The 21,366-nt window shown below is 40.1% G+C and overlaps 1 protein-coding gene across 1 annotated transcript in view; it reads left to right on the forward strand.

The window, feature by feature from the left end:
• Window positions 1-8,370: 8,370 nt before the first annotated feature.
• Window positions 8,371-21,366, forward strand: part of NOP10 (NOP10 ribonucleoprotein) — a 44,025-nt gene continuing 31,029 nt past the window's right edge. The window contains exon 1 of the mRNA XM_044058691.1: window positions 8,371-8,550. Within this exon, the coding sequence (XP_043914626.1) occupies window positions 8,497-8,550 (54 nt within the window). The 5' untranslated portion in view covers window positions 8,371-8,496. The remainder of the gene's footprint in view (window positions 8,551-21,366) is intronic.

Here is a 21,366-nt window from a genome sequence, read left to right on the forward strand (position 1 = left end):
CACTAAATAATGACAGATGTGCGTTTCTAGATTCAAATATTGCATGCTAATGCATAACCTAAAAGTCCAACTTTGTAAGTAATAAATAAATATTTAAAACCTGTCCCTGAGTTTGGACCTATGCAGCCCCATTATTTTCGGTTTGGTCCAGAATTCTTGCTCTAAGAGGCATGCTAATATTAAGTAAAACAAATAATATGTCACATCTTTAAATCAGTTTTCTCTAGTCTGGCAGCCTCCTCCCCACCACATGTCAAATAAATGTTTATGTGCCACATTTTTTCACTTGTTACATACTTTGCCCATACCACTTTTTAGATATTATGAAGTTAAGGCAAAAATTAATTATGTTGTAAATATGCTGAAAGAAAAAGTTTGCTTAAATACAGAAACAGAATTTAGTAATATGTGATCAGCAACCATACTAAAGGACTGTGGCTTAAAAAAATAAGGAACTTGCTTATGAGTGTATTACACATGCATCAAGAAAACTGACTTCTTACAGACATGACAAGAATGTAATCTGCTTTCACTGGACAACAGGACATGTTTTTCTAAGAAAGTTTAAAAATGTGCTTTTCTAATCCACAAGGCATTTCCTTGAAGACAGTTTACTTATCAGCATTTGGACAAGAACAGATGTGTTAGCATTTGCGTCATCAAAGCAGTATCTTTCCAAAACCTAGAGGGTGTGTGTTTAACTAAAATATGTATAAAAAGTCTGTATTAAATCTAGTTATGCTAGAGGTATGGTAGGGACACAAGTCCTGAGGTAAATGGTATATCTCTCACATCATCTGTACTATATGAGAAGTAAAGTTGGAACAGTACTTTTAAGCTGCAACGTTGGTCCGTTTGATTTATTATAAAAAGTTATTGGTTACTGCTCTCTAAAGTTGATGCTGCAAAGTATATTCTCTCATCAGTGTATATTCTGCAAGTTTCTGTATGCGACAGACTGTGAATGCAAATATAACCAGACTTTGATTCCAGCCAGCAAGACTGAGTGTCTTAAGAAGACTTCAAATCCATCACACCAAGCAAGCAGCAAGCAATCAGTAAGCAGAGAGCTCAATATATTTTTTCAATGATGAGCAAGACTGAGTGTCTAGCACCATATAATTTTTCAATGGCAAGCTAGCCTGCATCTGAACCTACACTCTGCATTCAAACACAGGGGGAGTGATGGTAAGCCCTGCAGAGGGTTACTTCAGTTAAATTGCAGTAACTAACATTTGTACATATGTGTCAGTTCTGAACAGAAGTATTCCAGTTTATGCAGCTTGCAGTAGTAAAGTTTTTAGACGTCTACATCCGGAGTGAGACAGAAGTTCCAGTTGCAGTGCCATAATTTCACTAAAGAAAAGGGGGATATCCACTAGCACAGCAGTCCGCTGCCTGTTGTGCTTTCCCAGCTTCTCAAGTGACTTTGAAAAATTTTCAGCCATCTGCAACAACAGCCTGATCACCTGTTTTCTTGCTCACTGGTAAGACTTTTTTCTACATCACATTTTTTTGTATGGATGCTATTCGACAGTTTGGATATTGGACAGTTTGCATATTATAAGACAGTTTGGATATTAGACAGTTTGGATATTAGATTAGACAGTATGGATATTTTCATGCATAATTCAAGCAAATGTAAAAAATTGCAATGTTGGTATACACAGCATATTAGTAAATGTAAAACCTTAGTAGGGCAGGTTGATAGTAAGGCATTATGCAAATGTGTTACAATATTTGACTGGTATCTCAAAGAAAACCATGTGAAATATGACAAATGTTTATTGTGTGATTCAACAAAAACTGCATTTTGTGTATTATGTCATAAAACAATAGACTGTGAAGACAGATCTGTTCATGATAAATAATTAACTAAGGCTAAAGTGTTTCTATTATATTCAGATGTTATACAGTTATGTCCTGTCACCACATGTGAGTCAAATCAGTTACTGATAGAACCACTAGTACATTTTGTTACAAAAAAATGTAGTAAACTTCTAAAAAAGAGACACAATGAGTTCAGGAAGTTTAGACAAGTTATACAAACATTTTTTCAAAAGTGCATAGGAGTTTCAGATTCAGCAGAACATGTTCCTGAGACATATCAGGCAGACCATGAGGGGACTCTTAAACAACAGTTACAAGATGAAGAAAATAGATTAGCTGAACCGACAGAGACTGACTTCCTTCATACATTGGGAAAGAGTAGGAAACTACAGCTGATCTGTACAAAAGAGATATGTTTTATAATATGTTTGTGTTTTGAAAATGGTTAAGCTTACATGGTAGAATGGTGAAATACAAATCATTCTCAAATGTTTAAAACTTCCATTCAATTAAAGCAATATATTTATCAGTACTACAGTAAAGTAGAGCATATGACTGCCATTCTTAGCATAGTCAAAAGGTAAACAAAACTGTTCTAGTGTATAAAATTAAATAAAAATAGATAATAAGAGTAAAAAGTTAAAGTCACAAGACTGACATGCTTGTATAAAGATTTAAAGTCACAAGACTGACATGCATGTATTTTCTTTTTATACAACGCACAAGAATAACAGGCAGACAACAGCAAATATAAATAATGTAAATATATAAATGTGTTTGTTAAGCTAATATCTATTTATTTTTTTACATTTTTTTATATAATTGTATAGTAACACCACACCAAACAGTTAAAGTTCTGAATTTTAAAAAGAAATAAAATCACGGATGGTATTAGTCAAACAGTCTTTGTAAAATGAATGTCAGAACAGTTAAATAAATAAAAAAATACTGAAATCAAAAGTTAAAAAAATATATATGATTAAAGGAAAAATGTTAAAAAAAGGGTTAATTGAAATGTGAGCTCAGACCTTCCTAAACTGGATGAATAGTTACAGGAAATGTTGAAAAGATAAGATAAGAAGCAAGACTGCCAGACAAGTGGCTTGAGTTTTTCTAAAAACTTATTTAAAACATAATTGTTAAAATGTTCACATGCAACACTATTTGGTAATTATAATAAAACATCACAATTGTGCATATATGTCACTGATAAAAAAAAAAAAAAAAAAAACCTTAGTTACATCAAGTATAGCCAGCAGATGGGTTATAGTATACATACAGTTCAAATAAAGTATACAGGGGGGTACAAATAACTACTAGTAGAAATAGACAGCAAAGGCAACAGAAAAGATGATCAGATCAGATAAAGGTCTACAGTTTAATAACCTAATAAAGCAAATGTATAACCAAAGTGTTGGGCTGACATACATTCTATTCTCACAGTATAAAGCAGATAAACAGTGCTGCAGTACTACAGGGGAGGGGTACTTTCTCAGTTTTACACTGACTGTATAAGCAGTATTGCACAAGAGTCAAAAATAAAGCTACAGAAAAAATAAACAACAAGAGTCTGAAATAAAGTTACAGAAAAAAATAAACAAGGGTCTGAAATAATGCTACAGAAAAAAATAAACAACAAGGGTCAGAAATAAAGCTACAAGAAAAAAAATAATATTTCATTCCTTCTTGACAATGCTCTTTTAGGGGGAAGGAAAAAACAGGTATTAGTGTATTAGGCATACTGGTAAACTGGATTAAACCTTACAGAATAAGATATTTTATAAGTTGTTAACAGCTATCATAATGGTTATTATTGTATTGTTTAGTATTAAATTGTATTTACAACCTGTTAAACTGTAAAGCTATACAAAAGATGGTTTAAAAAAAACAAGAGATGGCTTAAAATTGATAACAGCTATACAAGAGAGAGTACAGATATGTAAAAAAACTGAACAAGATTGGTCACTATTTCAATATGTTTTTGGCAATATTAATACTATTAAATTTGTAAGATTAGACTAAATTTACTTTATAGTCTTTGTATGTACAAATACAGAATAATTCAGCACAAAGGGCAAACGTCCAGTCTGGTGGACCCCAGCCATTAACAAACTTTACAATAAGAGGAGAAAGCTATTACATGATAGAACAAAATCCATAAAAGGGAAGTCATCCCTGATCATTATTAGTAAAAAAATACGAGCACTCATAAAATCAACTAAGGCCAATTTTGAGAGAAAAATTGCCATGGATTCAAAGGACAATCATAAGGCCTTTTTCAGCTATGTTAGGAACCTGGGTGGAAACTCACAGATATGCTCAGAATTAGTCCAAAATGATACAAAAATCACTGAACCCACAGACATTGCCAACATACTGGCAGACAGGTTCAGTGCAAACTTCACCCCTCTCCCCTAAAGGAGAGATAACTATCCCAGCCGAGTGTAGCCTCCCGGACATCTCAAATGCGCAGGTGAAAGCTGCTCTCTCTAAAGCTAAAAACACAGCATCAATGGGACCGGATGGTGTCCCCGGCTGTGTGCTACACGAGCTAAATGAGGAATTAAACCCGCACATAAGGCAGCTGTTTAATCTCAGCCTTACCACAGGATACGTGCCCAAGGAGTGGCGACGGCAACTGTGGTCCCACTCCACAAAGGTGGCGCCTCACGGACCCTGGTAATTACCGCCCCATAAGCTTAACAAGTCTAGTCTGCAAAGCTATGGAGAGGATCATAATGGAGCTCATAAACAAAGATATAGGGGACTTGCAGACATTGGACCCGACCCAGTTTGGCTTTGTCAAGGGAAGATCATGCCTTTTGAACTTGGTCGACTTCTTGAAATAGTCACCAAGGCCATTGATGAGGAAAGGCAGTCCATACAGCCTACCTTGACCTTGCAAAGGCTTCGACACAATACCCCACTCGGTATTGTAGAAAAACTTACCAGCTTAAATGTAAACCCATATGTCACAAGATGGGTTGCAAACTGGCTTAAGGACAGAACCCACAGGGTTAGAGTTGCTGGCGCTGTGTCAGACTCCAAGCCGGTCACAAGTGGTGTCCCACAGGGCTCGGTCCTTGGCCCCTATTGTTTGGCATCTACTTCTCAGAAGTACAGGCCAACATGGGAGGACTTTGGCTGACAAAGTTTGCAGATGACTGCAAACTGGGCCATAGTGGAAAGTGCATCGGACACGGATATCCTTCAGAAGGGACTCACGGAAACAGATAGCTGGTGCCAGAGCCATGGCCTGAAGTTAAACGCCAAAAATGTATAGTCATACCCTTCGGGAAAAACAAGGTAACCCCAAGCTACCATATAGGTGGCAATCCACTAAGCACAGAAGAGGTTATCAGGGACCTGGGGACCCAGGTTGACAGTGGCCTTTCTTTGACACTCACATTGCTAAAGTGGTTAGAAAGACCTTCTACATTGCCCACCTGATCATGAAGGGATTCACATCCAGATCTAGTGAGGTCATTGTTCCCTGTACTCTTCACTTATCAGACCAATGATCGAGTACAATGCCCCATTCGGGATGTATCTCACCCGACATCTGCAGCAATTGGAGAGACCCCAAAAGTTCCTCACCAAAAGGATAAAGGGACTCCAAAATCTGTCATATGCTGCCAGATTGAAGAAACTCCAGCTCTATTCAGTCGCATACCGTCTGCTCAGAGGTGACATGTGCCTGACATACAAGGCCATGTCCAACCCAGAATTAATGGACATGCTCCACCTCAAAAATCCAAATCCACCAAAACCACTAGAGCAAGCGACTTAAACCTTAGCACGGATATAAATAGGACGTGCTGGAGGGATAGATTTATCACTCAGAGACTCCCTATGCTGTGGAATAAAATCCCGGTCCATGTGAGGCAGAGCACCTCGCTGACTCTGTTCAAGAGAAATCTAGACCTGTGGATGGGAGATCGTAGGTTTACCCCGGGAATCATCTCTGGGTCACTGCTGGACAGAGGCATAACAAACTAATGGGCACAGTATTTTTTCATATAAGGGGTGGCGTAAGCCACAATAATTTGGGCTAGGCTTATAAATGCCTTAGGGCAGATAGCCTAGTATAAACCTATGAACCTATGAACCTAAATTAAATTAATGTCTAGCAATAAATATGTGTGAAAAAACATGTTTTAAAAAAATTGGCTTCAGGATAGCTGCTAGATTGAAATGCATGAATAGCAAACAGTCTGTGTAAATACATACTGTACAGAATACATTGTAATAAGTTTAAAAGTAATTTGTCAAGTTGTAATATCACTGGTTTTACCCCAGTAAAATAATTGCTTTCAAATATTTATTATATAAGCCCAGTTCAGTACTTTACCAAGATGTTAATGGGCAGTTCAAAGACATGACCACAATGTTATAAATGCTTGCAGTAGCACATGGTTCTTGTCTCTTACAGTTAATTCAACAAGTTGCAAAGAGTTAATGAAACAGTTCTAAGTCATAAATTAAATTCTGTAATTGCAAAAGAATAAATTAATCAAGTTAAACTAAAGCAGACACAGCTCATAACTGATAAAATATTTCCACAGAATGGTCTGCAAAAGAAAAAGTTGTTAAATACATTCAGTTTGTTAGTAATACTTTAATATCACTGTATTAACTATGTAAAATTGCATTTTGATTTGTTGTATCAAAAGACTATATAATGTGATAAAAAAAATACATATCAGTATAAAATGTTTTGAGTATGTTTAAAAACAGAGGGAATTGTTAGATATAAATTTAAGGCTAAAATTAATTCTGTTGTAAATATGCTGAAAGAAAAAGTTTGCTTAAATACAGAAACAGAGTTTAGTAATATGTGATCAGCAACCATACTAAATGACTGTGGCTTAAAAAAATAAGGAACTTGCTTATGAGTGTATTACACACGCATCAAGAAAACTGACTTCTTACAGACATGACAAGAATGTAATCTGCTTTCACTGGACAACAGGACATGTTTTTCTAAGAAAGTTTAAAAATGTGCTTTTCTAATCCACAAGGCGTTTTCTTGAAGACAGTTTACTTAGCATTTGGACAAGAACAGATGTGTTAGCATTTGCGTCATCAAAGCAGTATCTTTCCAAAACCTAGAGGGTGTGTGTTTAACTAAAATATGTATAAAAAGTCTGTATTAAATTTAGTTATGTTAGAGGTATGGTAGGGACACAAGTCCTGAGGTAAATGGTATATCTCTCACATCATCTGTACTATATGAGAAGTAAAGTTGGAACAGTACTTTTAAGCTGCAACGTTGGTCCGTTTGATTTATTATAAAAAGTTATTGGTTACTGCTCTCTAAAGTTGATGCTGCAAAGTATATTCTCTCATCAGTGTATATTCTGCAAGTTTCTGTATGCGACAGACTGTGAATGCAACTATAACCAGACTTTGATTCCAGCCAGCAAGACTGAGTGTCTTAAGAAGACTTCAAATCCATCACACCAAGCAAGCAGCAAGCAGAGAGCTAAATATTTTTTCAATAGCGACCCAGCTGAGTGTCAAGAGCCATATATTTTTTCACCATTCAAAAGCACCTTAATATGAGGAACTTTCCTCATTTTATTTTATTTATTTATTTTTATTTTACATTTGTTAACCGGGAAAGTCTGACTTAATACAGGTCCATTTTCAGCGGAGGCCCAGGGAGAAAAGCTCCAAATGTACAAAAACAAGTGTAAATACAGTGAAATTATTACAGTGAGTTATTACAAAACTGAGATTTGTTTAACGATATGTACACACAAGTACATGTTTTTCTCTCATTTTGATCTTAAATATCCATATCCAGGTCAGTCACTTAGTGATTGCTAATAATTTTTTAGCTAATATCCATGGTAATTAATTCTGAATCGCATTAATTCATCAAAAGAATGCTTCAGAAATATAAATTAGCACATTTTAATCATCCTTATTTTATTTATCCTCTGTTGACTAAGTTAGTTCCACTAGGCTGTGGCCTCTTTTCAAGGGAAACCTAAGATAGCATTTATACTAGTAAGGGAACTAATATGGCCAGGGCAGCAGGGAACTTCCTTCTATTTTTGATAGGTGTCCCAGGACCTTTTACATACACATGAAATACCACCACTTCGAGCAGACAGGAGTGCAGCATCCTCATATACCACAGTACAGTAACAGCAATCAGTGTACCTAGTGTGGGACTAGAACCTACAGTCCTGTGCATCAAAAGCGAGTGTACCCCCACATTTCAACATGGATCATTTCTGTGAGCTTCCTAGCTGAAGTTAAAGTTCCACATTTTGCTTATTTGACTCGTTATGAGAAGAAATGTTCCACGTCGGGGGGAGGCTGAAAGTTTGAGAGCAATGACTAGACCTCATCCTTGGGCAAAAAAAAGATTCGTGGATGACATGATGCTGCAAACCGAAGACGCAGAGCGAAACATACATGGAAATCTGTTACAGATAAAAACGACAACAACTTAAAATACAAAGTAAGGCGCCTGGTAAACTTCAATTCCCAGGGTGCATTTCGTCAAAGGTCCCGTTTTGGCGCAAATTGAGAGCGACAATATACTTTTGGGAAATACAAAGCGTGTAAGGCTGTTTACTCTAAGCCGAGTATTAGGTGGCGCAAGGGTGAATGCACTTTGTAGCGTGATTTGTTTTGTTGTCTCTTGCTACGATGTTTTTACAATATTTTCTCGATGAAAATGGAGAACGGGTGTATACGCTGAAGGTAAGTGTGTGGGTCTGCGAGGAAGACAGTAGTTTCTTATTTTCATGGTTAGTGTCAAATCATGCTTATGCGTGCACCTTTTCATAAACCATAAGTCTGGGGGGCTTATGAGCACTTTTGTAACGTGGTTTCCAGGGACTGAATAGTTTCACTCATCTTGGTAGCTGTGAAACTGTTTTCCTGACAGTAACTTTTGTATTGTGTGAGCCTGTCCTCAGTGCTTGCTGTTTAATGTCGCATATTGCTGTGCAGCTGTTTTTTTTTTTTAACTTTTGTTGTATGCATACCATTCAATCATGTCCAAGAAATCTGGACAAAGCTTGACATAACTGGGTTCAAAGGCCAAAAAATGGGGACCGTTTTTAAATATTGCTGTTATAAACTTAGAAAGGTGAGTAACGGGAGGATTTGAATTGGCATGCAATGTATGTCCTCGTTTAGTGACTTCAATCCGCAACTCATCCCAGTGATTTAAAACCACAGATTTTATGAGAAGCCAAAAATTAGGCAAAATCTGGACAGGTATTATGATTGTAGGTATTGTCTAATGTTGCATTAGGTATCTTTCATTTTTTTTTTTTCTTGAAGCAGTTTTACAAAACTGCCTCTTGCCATGGTTCTAATTTCCACAGTGTCTTGATTGTTGTATGCATTTTCCCCAAAGTGTTATAATATAAAACAATTTTATCTATGAGTTTCACATTGTATTAGAACAGTACCTCGCATTTAGCTCTGTGCAGATGGCGTCTTGCCAGTGATTGACATGGGAAATGGGAGTGGAAACGCCCAATAACTGACAGGCATGCTAATTCGCCTGTGACGTAATGCATGTCATCCCGTAATAGTCACACAATACAAATTTCAATGCCGGAAAGTGGCCTTCCATTGAACAAGCTAGTCCAATTGGTAATCTAACAGTGTAGTACCTCGCAAACCCCTCCCCTGACACGCCCACGACTTACGAAGCGGCATTAATAGTAATTAGCTGTCGTGTAGCTGTCACCAGAATGAAATTGAATGTTTATTTAATTAAGTATATAAACCACCATAAAAAGCATGACATATATTTAAAATACTATATTCAAAACACTGTCAGATCCGATCCGGTATGAAAAGTTAACTTTACTTCACTTTCAATTACATTTCTCTTCCTGCATCCACAGACGGAATTGCACCAAATACTGCCACATGAGTCAGTGCCACAACCACGCATATTTAATGAAATGGACATCAAATGGGTTAAAAGCATAACATATATATAGGTGGCAACCATGTGTTAAAGCAATAGTTACAACTTCTTTTGTGGCAGGTAGTTGTGCTTTAAATGGTTGTTAATATTTTCAGAAGATTTCTGTTATTACATATAGGTTAACATAGTAACGTTAGGAGAGTGTAAAATTAGCGGTTACTCGTGTAAGTGTAAAATTGAAATTAGCGGTTATTAATGTAAACACGGGCAGTGGAACAGCTGAATAAAGGGTGTTTTTCTAACATCTGTCACTCAGCTGTACGACGACCTGCCAATCACTGTGGACACGCCCTAACCTCCGCCGAACCGCCCGCGAGGTACTACACTGTTCGTAGTAAGGATATTAAATGCTTGGTTATTAAATAATTATGGCGAAATTGAAGTGTATTAACGCACCACCGAGTTCGTGCAGGAATGGGCGTGCCCGCCGTGATTGACATGCGGGAGGGCGGGAATTAACAGTGCCAATGTGCCGTGATTGACACACAATGCTAATGACCTTTCCATTCAAGTAATATAACATTAACATGGTGTTGTATCTAGTCATTATGCTAAGTGTGAACCTACCTCATTGTTGCATAGAGTCATTATCACATCAAAATGCACTGTTAATATCTGAAAATGTTAGTTTTTAACACACCCTTAACATGCAGGCAGCAAATTGTTCTATGATCTTCTTCATTTTCTCAATATAAAGTGGTCCTACTGTCCCAGTAGTTCTGTTTGCTTCAGAGAAGGTCTGTTGTTATCTGGAACAAGGGCACACATGGTGCCCAGTTATCTAGACTAGTATATGTGGAGATTGAAGTACGGACATGGCTTTGACACTTTGCTTCTGAACTTTTTGTGTCATATCAGAGTACCAAGAAGCTCAAGCAGTGGAGCTGGATGAAGGCTCTGACAAGGAAAATGAACTGCCTTGACTGTATACTTAATTATGAGTCACTTCATAGCTCATCTTCCTGATGTAGTTGGTGTTAGAGGTTGTGGGTGTCTGAAATAGAGGCACATGCTACGTGTACGTATTTTCTGTTTATAAATGTAACTGTACAAACAGTACTTGCCTTTGTACTTTTGCCCCTATTTGCGAAATAAAAAAAGATTTGCTTTCACAGCAATCGCATCTGCGTTTTTATGTTATACATACAATGTTTTCTTTATAATCTATAATCTTTGTGCAATTACCTTGTGTTTTGGTGGCATTTACAGCAATCGCAACTGCATTTGAATACGCGTATAATGTTTTCTGTTTATAGGTCTAGATTACCTTGTTACGGTGGCATCTTTCAATCAAACGGTGGACGGTGCATTCAAAATGCTCGCATGCGGGGTTTGGGAGGGGCTTGCTACTGCACATCTGGTGGGTTAATACACTTCAATTTTGCCATAATTATTACTTTTTCTCTCTGTTTTTGTCAGGGGGACAAGCCCCCCCCCCCCCTGCAACCCCCCACACCTCCCACTACTTCAGTATACCGGCTCCGACATCGCCCTACATTGAGGATGAGGGTAAATTGAGCAGTGCTGTTTCAGGTGCTTACTGTATACTTTTTCTTACTGTACTTCCTGATTTGCTTTTCATTTCCCTCTCCTGCTACCATCAGTTGCTATATTTCAAATAAAATGCCATTCCTGTACTGTCAACAGAACGCATTCATCAGTATAGGTTCATAGTCAACAGAACGCATTCATCAGTATAGGTTCATAGTCAACAGAACGCATTCATCAGTATAGATTCATAGGTTCATACTAATAGGTTCATACTAGGCTATCTGCCCTAGGGCATTTATAAGCCTAGCCAGAGTGTTTGGCTTTCGCCACCCATTTTAAATTAATTTTGCTATGCCCTTTTTCAAGGTTAGTATACTGTGCCTCTGTCTAACAGTGACACCGAAGTGATACCTGGGGTAAACCTACGATCTCCCATCCACTCATCAAGATTCCTCTTGAAGAGAGTCAATGAGGGACTCTGCCTAACCTGGACTGGGATTTTATTCCAGAGTGAAGGGAGCCTCTGGGTTATGAATCTGTCCCTTCAGCGTGTCCTATTTATTTCAGTGCTGAGGTTCAAGTCTCTGTAGCACGTAGCTCGATGGGATTTGGATTTTCTGAGGTGCAGCATGTCCATTAATTCTGGGTTGGATGTGGCTTTATACGTCAGGCACAGATCGCCTCTGAGCAGGCGGTATGCCACTGAGTAGAGCTGGACTTAGCATGTGGCATCTGTTTGAGCCCTTTGATCCTCTTGGTGAGGTACTTTTGGGGTCTTTCCAGTTGCTGCAGGTGTCTGGTAAGGTATCAATTATGGGCCTGATGTGGGATGAGTAAAGAGGCACGATTATCTCTCCTGATCTAGATGTGAATCCCTTCATGATTAGGTGGGCTATATAAAATGTTTTTCTAACCACTTTGGCCACGTGGTTGTCAAATGAGAGATTGCTATTAGCTTGGGTCCCCAGGTCCCTAATTACTTCTGTACTTAATGGATTGCCACCTATGTGGTAATTTGTGGGCACTTTGTTTTTGCCAAAGGGGATGACTATACACTTTTTGGCGTTTAGCTTGAGACCATGGCTCTGGCACCAGTTGTCTGTTTCTATGAGGCCCTTTTGGAGGATGCTTGTGTTGGCTGGCTAGTCGATTATGGTGCCCAGTTTGCAGTCATCTGCGAACTTGGTCAGCCACAGTCCTTCCGTTTTGGCCTGTACCTCCGAGAAATATATACCGAACAAGAGAGGTTCCAGGACTGAGCCTTATGGGACGCCACTTGTAACTGGTTTGGAGTCTGACATGGCTGCAGCAATTCTAGCCATGTGGGTTCTGTCCTTGAGCCAGTTTGCAACCCATCTAGTGACATAGGGGTTTATATTTAAGCTGGTGAGCTTATCTATAATGCCCGGGTGGGGTGTTGTATTGAAGGCTTTTGCGAGGTACAGGTGGGCTGTGTGGACCACCTTCCCCTCGTCAATGGCCTTGGTGAATGTTTCAAAGAAATCGACCAGGTTTAAGAGGCTGGATCTGCCCTTAACAAAGCCGAACTGGGTAGGATCCAGTGTCTGTAGGTCCCCAATATCTTTATTTATGAGGTCCATGATGATCCTTTCCATAGCTTTGCAGACCAAGATAGTCAGGCTTATTGGGTGATAGTTTCCAGGATCCGTTGAGGCACCACCTTTGAGGAGAGGGACCACTGTTGCTGTACGCCACTCTTTGGGTACATATCCTGTAGTAAGGCTGAGATTGAACAGTAGTTTTATGTTTGGGTTTAGCTCTTCTTGGAGTTCATGTAGGACGCAGCCCGGGACACCGTCTGGTCCCATTGATGCTGTGTTTTTTCCTTTGGAGAGGGCGGCTCTTAGAGCATCTGAGATGTCAGGGGGGCAGCACTCTGCTGGGATAGATATTTGCCCTTTTGGGGGGGGGGGGGGTTTGCGCTGAACCTGTCAGCTAGGATGTTGGCAATGTCTGTGGGTTCGGTGTATTTTTTTGTCATTTTGGACTAATTCTGAGCATATCTGTTAATTCCCACCCAGGTTCCTAACACAACTAAAGAAAGTCTTGTGATTATCCTTGGTGTCCTGTGCAATCTTTCTCTCTAAGCTGGCCTTAGACGATTTTATGAGTGCCCGTAGTTTTTTGTTAATACTGATCAGAGATGCCTTCCCTTTTTGGGATTTTGCTCTATCATGTAGTAGCTTCCTCTTTCTATTGTATAGTTTGTTTATGGCTGGGGTCCACCAGACAGGACGTCTGCCTTTGGAGGATTGGGTCTTGGTTTTATTTGGGATTGCATGATCCATGCATTCCTGAAGGTGTTAATGCGTTTATAAAGGATTCTGCAGTCTGGGCCATATTTTCCACAGGCCTGGGGGCTTTGAAGGATTTCACCTCGGTTTTGAGGAGTGTGAGATTTGCTTTAGAGAAGTTTTTCACTGTGGTTTTCTGGGCAGGGGTCGGGATGTGAATATCCAGTGAGATTAGTTTATGGTCTGATCTTACCAGTGAGGGATACACTTCTGGTCTGGAGCATAGAGTCCCCGTGTTGGTGATGATCAGGTCCAGTATGTTTTCCCCTCTTGTGGGAGTGGTAACAGTTGTTCCATACCATTTGAGTTTATAAATTCTAGGAACCTTTGGGCTAGGGTGTTGGAGTTAGAGTAATGCTCCCAGTCTATGTTTGGGTAGTTGAAGTCGCCCAATATTATGGTGTTTGGAGAGACCTTCATATTTTCCAGCCTTCTCAGGAAGGCCGAGTGGGGTTTCTGGGTTTGGGAGGGTGGTCTGTAGCAGGCTATAAACTGGAAGGCAGTTTGCACATGGATAGTCTCTGATGCTTCGTGCTGTCCCACCAACCTGGAGGTGTGGATATCTTTGACGAATATTGATACTCCCCCCCTCCTTTTGTGATTCGGTCCAAGTTTTGGGTCCGAGAAACATGGTATGAGGTATAACCTGGTAGTGCTGGGGTGCTCTTGGGAGCCTTGAACCAGGTTTCTGTTACTGCACAGATATCTGTGCTCTCCATGCTAAGGAGAGTTTTGAGTGCGTCTTATCTGTTTAGAACTGGGGTTGAGTAGCATTACTGTTTCTTATCCCTTGTGATACCCATGGAGGTGGGTTTGTCTTTTGAGCCTTGCCTAAAAAAGGCACTATGGGGGTAGCAAGAGCCTTTGCCAATATCCGAAAGCCCAGGCTGACAGGCATTGGATCCTCTTTGAATGACATCAATACTTAAGCCAATTGTTGAAATTGATCATCTTGTCTTCATATTGTGGCATCATTCTTGGTGAGGGTAAGATGCTACTCAAGGTCAGGGTCATACCGGCCTAGGCTACATGCTCAGAGAGCTTCTCTGTCTCTTTTTTTCATGTAGTCCAGGGAGGTACATCTCAGGTCATTCATACCAGCATGGACAATGACCGAGTCATATTTGAGTGACCTGAGTGCTTGTGTTATGTGGCGGATCCTAGCGCCCGTCGGGCAGCTCACCGTGACCTTCTCCTTGTTCAGCCTGGTGAGCGGGACGTCAGTGTGCCTTACGATAGTCACCTATTACAAGTGTATCAGGTGTGGTTTAGCCTTAAGGGCTGTGACTGTTCGGCATATTGGCTTTGTGAGCTATGTGTTGCACGTGTTTTGTTTTGGGGTAGCAGTTGCTTGGGTGTCTGCTTTGGAGGTCTCTGCTGCTTAGGCTGATTTTTATTTAGAGCCTCCGAGTATGTTTTTGTGCGTTTCTGTTTGGTTTGCTGTCGTGGTAGGTTTGTGTGAGACTGGAGTTGTAGTGAGTGTGGTTTCCTTCTCCTCCTGACTGGTTACGCCAGTACTGAGTTGGGAGCTTAGCCTCCAGTTTGGCTATATGGTTGCATTTCTCACATATGTTGGAATTTGTTGGGAGGAGGAGAGGGTTGTCTGTGTACATGAGGCAGTTGTAACATTGCCTCAAGATTCCCAGATTCACCAGCTGGACCGGAGAGGAGATTGCCAACTGACCTTTGGACATGCTAGAATAGTATTGGGCATTTATAATTGCAAAAAAGGGTCAGTGGGGAACAAGGTACTCAAGGGGAGTTTGTGAGGGTGTAGTGCTTTTAATTTTTTAGTGCTGACTTGTATAATTGCTTTAGTGAGTAAGTGCCGGGTAACTTAAATGCAATGTGTTACAGGTAACTTAAATGCAAAAACGACAAACAGTAACTTTCAAGTGAAACAAGGAAACAAGTACAGTAAGCAATGCAGATATCATAGGGATCCACAGAAGTGCTGAAAAGCCGCGTTTTAGGTGGAATTAGCGTTTCAGGGAAATAACAAGCAAACAACAAGCATACAAACAAAGCTAGATTCAGCAGGCCTGGATCTAGTCTATGCTACAGCAAACAAGGTGTACCAATTTCACTAAGAAACAGTTCAAATATGCAGGCACTATAAGCCTTTAACGAGAAATTCCCAGCTCAGAAAGAGTCCAGCCTCTCCTCCCACAAGAGTGCAGACCACGAGCCTTCTTAATGTAAAATAACTGGCCTGAAGCCCAAGTGCTTAAACCAGAACTAATACACTTTGAGGGCTCAGTGTCTGTTATTCTAAATCAGCAGTTCCCAACTTAGAAGGATGTAAGCTACCTGTTCTGCCACTACAGTGCAGGCAACAAACCTTCCTAATGTAAAACAACTGGTCTGAAGCCCAAGTGCGTAAAACTAAAAGGCTTGGAATGAGTTACACCAAGTAGTAATAAATACAATTGAGTACTTTTAAGATGACGCAAAATAAAGTAGGAAGAAACAAAAATACAGTAAAAGCAGATAATTTAAATTTTTTTTTTTTTGGAAGTGAGCAAATGAGATGGGCCCAGGAGTTACAGGACATAGCAATAACCCATGGCTGGGTGTGGGTAATGTTGGATTTACCCACGGTTGGCTTGGTTTGGTCACTTGCCCTCGTAACCAAACAAAGCCAACTGTGGGTAAATCCAACATTACCCACACCCAGCCGTGGGTTATTGCTATTATGCAATGAAGTTAGTTTTGTGTTATGTTTGTGTTGTTGTTTAGGCTTTTTTTTTTTTTTTTTTTCATTTTGCTTTACTTTGTATTTTTTCACTTTTTGTGCGATAAAGTAGTCCACACTTTGACGTAGTAGTTAGGTACAATCCTTCTGTTTTGTCTTGAACTTTTGTGATTTATATTCCAAACAGTAGGATGTGACATTGTATTACGCAACTGGTGTAGTGTTGAGTCCTAAGCAGCAACACTGATGCTGCCCAGTGTTCTTCATTAACGCCAGTTTTGTCTTGCAAAATCTCCTCTCCTTAAATTCTCCATTTTGAACATCTGAAAAAATTAGCAACTCTACGGTTGTCTCATAACTGGATATAAAGGAAAAGATAAGCAACCTCTTATTTTTAATGTAGCTATTTTAGTTCAATAAACTCTTAAGTTGTTCTGTAAAGGTGCATGACCATACAGAAAGTACGTAAAGACTAAATAGGCAGTGAGAGTAGCTACTATGTTACTACAGTGATTTTTTTTTTCTAAACTAAAATCCAACTACTAGTTTATCTAACTTAACAGCCATATATTCCTTTAAGTAAAACATACTATGAAAGCATATGCTGTTTATTTTTTTGTAGTTTCGTTTTTCCTAAACTGCAATGTAGTCTTCCGCAACTATAACTATATAGATTATAAGGTAGACTTGCGCTTCTCGCATCACGCCTTACTACCAACAAAAACAACTAAACCAATTTTTTCAAGATTACATCAATTGAACATCTACTTCCTGTAAGTCACTTCAAGTTGGAAGAGCTGTGGCCTGGAAAAGGTTGATGGCGTTTACTTGTGATTGGCTGAAGAATGTATAGAAGAACTATGAGTATGAATGCACTGGAAGCGTTTATGCATCTCTAAGCAGCGTTTACGAATTGCAAGTTATACTAACTTCTGGGTACGGTTAGTGTGCCCTTGTGAAGATTAGTCCTACTTTTAGTCGTATAGTTTGTTGATGTAGGTAGACTGCATCATTTAGGTTCATAGGTAGATACTAGGCTATTGGCCCTAGCGCCTATATAAACCTAGCCAAAAAATGTACCCTGGCTTTCGCCACCCAAGATTCCTGTGCCCCTGTTGAGCAGAGCCACAGAAGTGATCCCTGGGGTGAATTTCCCATTTCCCATCCAATCATCAAATTTTTCTTGGAAGAGTGCTAATGAGGAGCTTTGTTTGACATAGGTAGTCTGTTCCAGAGTATGGGAAGTCTCTGGGACAGTAATCTATCCCTCCAGCATGTTCTGTTTATTGTGGTGACAAGGTTTAGGTCCCTAGAGCGTGAAGCTCGGAGGGATTGGGATTTCATTAAGTGGAGCATGTCCAACAGCTCTGGGTTTGACATGGCTTTGTATGTTAGGCAGAGATCGCCCCTGAGTAGGTGATATGCGATGGAGTAAAGCTGTAGTTTTTTGAGACAGTCTGCGTAGGGCATCTGTTTGAGGCCAGTAATCCTCTTTGTGAGGTATTTCTGTGGTCTTTCCAGTTGTAGATGTCTTGTGAGGTACATACCAAAAGGGGCATTGTACTCTATAATGGGTCTAATGAGAGATGAGTAACAGGACCCAGGACTGAACCCTGTGGTACTGCACTTGTCACTGGTCTGAAGTCTGATTTGGAATCCGCTACTTTCACAGTGTAGGTTCTGTCCGTGAGCCAGTTGGCAACCCATCTTGTGACATAGGGATTTATACCTAGTTTAGTGAGCTTATCTATAATTCCAGAGTGGGGGATGGTGTTGAAAGCCTTGGGGAGATCTAGATAAGCTGTGTGAACCATTTTACCCTCCTCTATGGCTTTGGTGACTGCTTCAAAGATGTCAATTAGGTTTAGGAGACATGATCTGCCTTTTACAAATCCAAACTGGGTAGGGTCCAGAGTTTGGAGATTACCAATGCCTTTGTTTGAGTTCCATGATGATACGTTCCATGGCCTTGCAGACCAGGCTCATCAGGCTAATGGGGTGGTAGTTCCCGGGGTCCGTCATGGCTCCACCTTTGTGGAGTGGGATAACCGTCGCGGTGCGCCATTCAGTGGGTACAAAGCCTGAGGGGAGGCTATGATTGAACATGGTACTTAGGGTGCCAGTTCATTCTGTAGTTCGTGTAGAATGCAGCCTGGGATATTGTCAGGTACCATGGATGCTGTGTTCTTGGCTTTGGAGAGTGTTTTTTTTTTTTTTACCTGTGCAGCCGTGATTATTCTTCCGGTATAGAGATGGGCCCTCTAGGGGGTGAAAGGGGGTAAAGTTATCTGCTAGGATGTTGGCAATATCAGTTGGTTCTGTATATTTAGTGCCATTGTGCTGTAACTCAGAGCAGATCGGAGTGTTCCCATTGAGATTCTTGACATAGCTATAGAATGCTTTGTGGTTGTCTTTAGAGTCAGTGGCAACTTTGTTTTCGTAACTAGCTTTGGAGGATTTTATGAGGGATCTCATCTTCTTACTGCGGTTGACCAGGGAGTTCCTCCAGTCATGGGATTTTACACTTTTTTTGCAACAGTTTCTTCTGTTGTAGAGTTTATGGCAGAGGACCACCAGATTGGCTTCCTTTTTTTGGAGGAGAACATCTTGGTTCTATTAGGGATAGCATGATCCATGCACTCGTGTAAGTGCTTATAAAGTGCATTTGTATAGGATTCAGCAGTCATACCTCTATTGTCCATCTGCATGGGTGTCATGAAGTTTGCCACTTCTGTCTTAAGAAGTGTGAAGTTGGCTTTGGAGAAGTTTTTTACGATGGTTTCCCCAATTGGGGGTGGGATGTGGATGTCTAGGCTGATTAGCTTGTGGTCGGATCTGACCAACGAGGAATTTACCTCTGGTGTGGAACACCGGTTTCCCATGTTAGTAATGACCAGGTCTAGGATATTGCTGCCCCTGGTGGGGGTGTGAATAAGTTGATCCAAGGCGTTGGAATTTATGAATTCTAGAAAATGTTGAGCAAAAGAGTTGGTACATGAGTAGTTTTCACAGTTAATTGTGGGGTAGTTGAAATTGCCCATTATTAGGGTGTTGGGTTGTACCCTAATACTTTCCAGTTTATCAAGAAATGAGGAGTGGGAATCCTGGGGCATGGTGTGGGGTCTGTAGCAAGCTAAAATTTGGATTGCAGTCTTGCCCAGAGTTAGTTGCACTTGGATAATCTCGGATGCATTATGCTGTGCAACTAGCCTGGAGGTGTGGATATCCTTAATGAGTATGGACACGCCTCCGCCTTTAGTGCTTCGTTCTGGGTTAGGTGGCCGAAATGTGTGGTATGAATTGTAGCCTGGTAATGCAGGGGTGCTCTCTGTAGCTTTGAACCAGGTCTCTGTCACTGCACAGATGTCAATGTTCTCCATTTTAAGGAGTGCCTCGAGTGAGTGCATTTTGAGGTTTAGACGTCTGGCATTGAGTAGCATTACCCTCGGATTTTGTTTGCTTGTACCTGTTACGGTGGTGACTTTGTCATTTGAACTTTGCCTAAAAAGTCACTATAGGGATGGCAAGAGCCTTAGTCAGTATCTGGAATCCTAAGGGTGACAGGTGCAGGCCATCTCTGGCAAAGCATCGTGGTCTGTCGATCATGTCGTCCCAGGCAGGCAAATACTGGATCCCCTTATTGTAGATTGGAAATGCTGGTTATTAATTTCACGTATGCGAGGACTGCTAGTTTGTTGCCGTTTGTTTAGAGTCTTGCTGCCTTTTAACCTCAAAACCTTTTTGGCAGTTGAGTAACCAGTTGGTACGATTCGGGTATCTCCTATAACGGACTGAATAATCTGTTGTAGGTATGGAGATAATAAAATGCTGCAACGTAATGCAAAAAAAAACTGTTCAGTTTCGGCGATTTGCTCTGTTTTGCTATTTTTACAACCCAAACAAAGGTCATGTTAGACTGGAGTTTCAATGCTCTGGCAGGCACAACTTATTCGTCAAATGTCAAGTCGAAACTGTTCCTTAACCGTACGTTAAAAGTATTAAGCTTGCACACTTAATACGACATATCACTGAGCAGAAATTATTTCCCATTGATGTTGCCAAGAAAATGAAAGCCATTGTCGTGGAGCACATTTTGTGTTTTGTAGATTATACAATGTCATCTCCGAAAAGAAAGGTAGGGCCGCATGATTTCTTAGCGGTCGGACTTGTAACCTAGGTTACTTTGCATTTACAACGTGCATGCTGGTTGGATTGGCCAATCAGTGTGCACGTTTCTCATATTTTTGAAAATTACATTGTATAATATTAATTTCTTCAGCAGATTCAACAGCCCAGCCGGAATCCCAGCCGGAACTGTCGGGCTGGAGGTGTGGTTAGGGCATGATTTGCTACTGTACATCCTGCGAGGTACTGTTCTAATATGAAACCATATCTCCTACTATACCACTCAACCACCTGGCACAAGAATTCTGGATAAAAGCTATTTTGGGGGGGGGGGGGTAAAGACCCAAAATGAGACACTAGTAAAAAAAAATGTTCTTAAGAAATTTAGAATGTTATAAGTTTTGGATTAGCATGTATTTTTCAACAGGACATTGAGTCTGGAGCTCAGTTGTCTGATTTCTGTCCTCAAGTTTTGCCAGAAAAGCACACACTTTTTGAGGAAAAAGACCAAAGTATGAGAGAAATCTGTATAATTTGAAAAATTTTTGGCAGTTTGCATGTTATCTGCCTAACCACCCACCAAATAAGTAAAACTGATTACTGCATATCAAGTGGCACACTGTGCTGGAAGACCATAAGGCTATGGTTTCCAGTCTCCTTCCAGGAGATTGGATGGATGACTCTGTAGGAAAGCATGGACGATGTATTCCTGAGTGTCATGATTACGGTGAGAAGTCTTAACCTGTTTGGGGGCAGTAAATCGGGTAGATATTAAAGCTGCCATAGCACTAAAAGAGTAGGGGTCCTTTATTTGTATGCAAAAATAACTGTTTTTACTAATTATTTGCATATTTACAAATATTCACAGGTATAAATATGTCTGTTTACATATTCATAATTTCCTACAATCTTGCTAAATTTTCCTTCCAATTAGCCCCCCT

The sequence above is a fragment of the Protopterus annectens genome, chromosome 16.part0 (genome assembly GCF_019279795.1).
Source record: "Protopterus annectens isolate FY-2018-M chromosome 16.part0, PAN1.0, whole genome shotgun sequence".
Lineage (NCBI taxonomy): Eukaryota > Metazoa > Chordata > Ceratodontiformes > Protopteridae > Protopterus > Protopterus annectens.